Consider the following 5,100-nt stretch of genomic DNA (forward strand, 5'->3'; position numbering starts at 1 on the left):
TATATTCGCATTAAACAATTCATTGGTTTTATATTTTAGAAAAAAAAATAGCAATTTCTTTAAAAGAGAAACATCGAAATCTGATCTCTATGCATATCTCCACGAGTGGCAAAGAATTTGTGGCAAAACCGAAGAGAGGGCGGTGCTTGTCGTCAACATCGCTACCATATCATCACAAGGAGCAACAATGCGGTGTTTATAATACCGCATAACTATAATCCATCTTCTAAAGTAGAAATAAGTATCATGACCAAAAAGGTAAAAAGATAATAAAAATACTTTTGCCTGAATTATATAAATTAAGGTTTAAATATTGCCACTTTCCTAATGAAATTTACTTTTTAATATCACAACAAACACCATTGATCAGTAAACATTATTCACAATCAACCTTGTGCTCATAAAACTAGAAGTGTATTCAATTTCATAAAAAAAGGGTTTACATCATATAAAGAGTGTTCTACAATCTCAGCAACCATGTTTACACCTCATTTGCTACCTCACTCACCCTTCCCTTCTTCGGTTCTCCGAACAAGAAATCGAGATTATAAAACACAGGCACCATCGTCATAGAGCATAGAAACACGAGCAACGGCCCGAATATCCAGAGCACAACCGGAAGCGCCAAATAAAAAAGGCGGTTTCCTACTGCGTTAAGTGAAAAACTCTTCTCTAAAAGCTCGGATACATACGTGGTAGTCACTATTGTAGAATCTTGTGGGCAGTTGATTAAGTAGTTCACTTGGCTTATGAATCTAATTGACAGAGAATGGCACATAAAAGAAAAGAGGAATATAACAAGGAGTGTCACATACTTTAACGCCACCATGAATTCTCCATGTGCTCCGTATATAGCGTCGTTAAGTGGTATTTTAACACTATAAGTACTGCTGATAACTGCTGCTAAACCAGAACACAAAAGCATTGACGTGGTGGCCATTAAGGTTGATCCCATGATTGTATTTCTAAATGTCTGGACGGCTAAGATGTTTTTCTTGTCATTATCCTGCCAAAAGATGGTAAAAATGTAGTTTAAGGGGTGACGCTTAATATACAATATGAATATTGCTCTATACGATATTTGAATATAAACTGGCAACGTAGACAACACGATAGAATTAGTAAGTGATCTACGATTCTGTTAAGATGTTCAAAATTTAAAAGTTTTCTAGGCAATTCGCTACCCCTGCAAACGAAGGAGTTTCTACAGAGTTCGCTTGTATGCGCAGCGAGCTTCTTGATGGTAAATCTACAAAAATTTATAAATTGACATGTTTGTCTTTTCAGAATAGATAAACACAATTTCTTGTGGTATATCTTTTTAATAGGACATAAACCGCCTTTTCACACCCTCAGAATCCCACTTGAAGTTGCCACCCTGAACCTGATACCTTTATGGATTCCTGCACGGATATGCACTCAAACGTGTCTACCCACTCCACTAAACATGTTTACAAATGAATTAATCATATTTATATTAATTAAATTGTTTCTTATTTCATGTGTTTGATTTTTTAGAACGGCAAATTAACACCCATCCCGTTAACTTTACTATTAAATCTACATACTAACCACACCATGAAACACAAACTCTCAATCTCATGAAAAGAAACACCACTAGTGTATCATCGAATGAATATATATATGTATATATATATCAAAGGTGTCAAATTAAAGTTGTTCAGAAATTACAATAATCACCACAATCATACTATTGTTGCCCTGCTGGCGGTGCACGCATATAATGTATATATGTGTGAACTCTCGGGTGGGCAAAAGTAAAATTGCACTAATTTTGACATTATTTTACTAATCTCGTGAAAATAACGTTAAAAGTGGGGGAAGGTTATTCAGGCATCATGTGGTGGCGTTGATAGCCGAAAGACAAGGGCACATGCACCAATCAACCGGTGTCCCGATGATTGAGTGCTATGTGCCTTATGTCCAAGGCTTGATGCAAAACTACTATCGAGCCGGGGGTCTCATCGGAAGCAGCCTCTCTATCCCTATGGGGTAGAGGTAAGGTTGTCTACATCTTACCCTCCTCAGACCCTACCATAGCATTGCTATTGGTGGGATATACTGAGTACGATGATGATGATGATGATGATGACCACAATCATACTATTGTTAATTAACATGTGTGTTTTAAAAGCAAACCAGCCATGAAAGTCTAGAGTGGTTACTCACCTTCATAATAGTTGATACCCATAGCCGACGTCCATGGGCATTGGTACCGATAACAGTTGAAAGTGGTTGAGTCCGGACCTTATGCCATAACCAAAGGTGATAGCTGATAGATATCATAAATGATAAGGGTACTAGAATTAGATCAAGATAGTATTTCTTGAACTCCATCTTTCTAGCTCCTTACGAATCTTAACCTCTTTTTTAAGAATGTGTTCTAGCTTATGGTGTCGCTAGCTGCTAGTTATGTGACATATGCTAGTGTGGGTGTGTATTTATAATAGAGGGTGGTGAGGTATATGCATGTCTATAGTACTAGTTGATTCTTTGGAATAGTAACTAAAAACGTTTTACATAATATTTTGTACTCTATTAACTTTAATTAGTTTAGCCATTTTTTCTATTAAAAAAGGTTTTAATTATAAGACTTTTTTAAAATTTTTTTTTTAGAAATGTTTAATTTTAAATCCATGATGACATAAGCTGTTTCCTTCTAAAAACTATTTTACAAATGGATTTGTGGATGTTTTAAACTATCCAAAGTAATAATATCTAAGTACATATTTTTGTAGCAATTTTTTTTTCTTTTACCAATTGATAAGAATATTATAGAATAACAATCACAATTATGAATTTCCAACTTTTAGTCTTAGAATTTGAAAGTCTTCTAAAATTCTTTGTATTAATATGTATATATATACGCGTATAAAGCAAAGATAAAATGTGTGATTTGATTCGAACTTCGAATTGGAAAATTGCAAATTCATATTCTATTCAAAATGCGATAACTGAGCTTGAATTAAATGGAATTTTGAAAACCAAATTCGAACAACCTAGAATTCGAATTTGATTCAAATTTTAAGTTTTTTGTGTGCGATTCGAATACTGCGTCTACTATAATACCGATACATGAATGTATGATAAAGAAATGATCTTGTCAAATAAATAGCTTTCTCAAGTTTTAAGCAGGGGCGGACCTAACTTGTAGCTAGGGGTAGCCTCCGCTATCTCTCAACTTTCGTCGGTAGTGCAAATTTATCAATCTTTTGGTCGGTTGTAGTTCGTTACCCCTGAAAAAATATAACGTTACCCCTATTTGTATAAAACCAAATAAAACATTGTTTGTTGTTCCCTAATGTTGGACGTTTGATTTAGGCCGGACATCAACATTCAACAAAACAAAGTTTTATTCAGCAGTTGGTACCACCTTACACTTCCCCGATCTCCGGCTACCCTCCTCTGGCCGCTGGACCTCCACCCTACAATCGAGTAGCCGACGTACGATGCTCCCTCTGTCACACACCAACTTACGGTCTAGGCGTGTGACCAATAGTTCGTACATGTTTTGTAAATATATCTGAGTTGCGGTTTCGTTTAGCGAAAGTCTTGAATAAAATATTATTATAATTGAAAACTCGGGTTTAAATACCCGTTTGATATTTCAATACATTTCTTTAGAAAACATAATTCTTTATAATATTTTAATATAAAGCGTATCAGCCATCAGATAACATCTAATGACTAATTCTCCAATCTTCTATTTTACCTTGCTTGTCTGTTCTAACATTTCTTGTTTTCTTGTAAAATGGGTTGGAAAATACGTCAGCACACAGCTGGTGAATGACGTTGACTCTTTGTAAAATCTTTTCAATATCTTTGTGAAACCAACAATAATACCTTTGTGACTACTCATTAGGCACCAACTAAATTGGGATCAAATTACCCTAAGTACATGTACAATTAATTATATTCACAATATCATTTCTCTGAACAGTCCCGTAGAATTTTATAGGCATGTTGATGATATGCATGGCCTCGGGGAAGTCCAAGTCACCATCTATGAATGGATCCAGACACATGTATACTCTTACTCAGAGTGTCTGTTTCTTATTATTGTAACACAAAGATTTAAGGATTCGTAAATCCTATGCAAACATTCTGACTATAAAAGAGTTTGTAAAGGTTTAGGGCGTATCCACCTTTTCTGTTTATAATATGGTTCTAATACTGATTCATGTTATCAGTTTTCTTCTTCTTGTTTTGTTACCTCGGACATATAGTACGAGAATAACCTTTGTATAAATAACTAGGTCATCGATCTAGCTTCAGACCTTTAGTCTATTTTATATAGCTTTAACCTTGATGAAATCATTTGTTTATATAAAACATTTGGACCTTTAGTCCTTTTTTTATTTACCAATTATATGTTGTCTCTTCTTCAGGAAGAAACATCTATACTGAGTTTTTTCTTTAAGAAGAAACATTAATTTCTTAATTATAATCTCTTGTATAAATATTATATTTCTTAGTCATAAAGAAATACTATTTTGGCTATAACATTCGCTTAAGAAAAATTATATTATGTTTAATTGAAATAAATGTTCGGGCTCTACCCCTGACTATGGTCTAAGCCATTTATAATAATAAAATAATAAATAAGACAGAATCCCTAACTCACACGGGTATTCGGAGTTATATATTTATAACCTATCGGGCATCAGTTCTACTCTATATCGTGTATTGGGACTTAAACCGTCAGAACTTCGAAGCTTCGCACGTACTATGAGATTGGCACGCAAAACGATGTGGGCCGGTCGTCGTGACTTGTCGGCACGTACTTTGAGAAAACGTCGGGTATTGGCACAGATTACGAGGTGATTTTTGTCGGGTTGGTGGCACGCAAAACTAGGTATAGAGAGAAAATATTCTAGAGAGAGTGGGAGGTGTGAGGGGAATGAGTCGTGAGCTTCCCCTTTTATAGCCGATTTTGTACTATATCCCGGTACGCGATGGAGTTCTTCATGTGGTCGTCGCGTATCGCGACACCGCAATTCAGCATGAATGCCACGTGTTGACACGTGGCCTGCCACGTGTCGCCACGTGGTGGACACGCATCCTCTGTTTTCAGACTAC

At 35.5% G+C, this 5,100-nt stretch overlaps 1 protein-coding gene across 1 annotated transcript; it reads right to left on the minus strand.

The window, feature by feature from the left end:
* Positions 1–277: 277 nt before the first annotated feature.
* LOC143604628 (uncharacterized) lies at positions 278–2,398 on the minus strand. Its single transcript, XM_077081067.1, has 2 exons — positions 2,191–2,398; positions 278–1,006 (listed from the first exon to the last, which is right to left on the minus strand). Exons 1-2 carry the CDS (start codon positions 2,356–2,358, stop codon positions 482–484), a joined length of 693 nt encoding a protein of 230 aa, XP_076937182.1. The 5' UTR covers positions 2,359–2,398; the 3' UTR covers positions 278–481.
* Positions 2,399–5,100: the final 2,702 nt, after the last annotated feature.

The sequence above is a fragment of the Bidens hawaiensis genome, unplaced genomic scaffold (genome assembly GCF_021521415.1).
Source record: "Bidens hawaiensis isolate Kalapana, Puna unplaced genomic scaffold, B.hawaiensis_p1.1 tig00000237_1, whole genome shotgun sequence".
NCBI classification, from domain to species: domain Eukaryota; kingdom Viridiplantae; phylum Streptophyta; class Magnoliopsida; order Asterales; family Asteraceae; genus Bidens; species Bidens hawaiensis.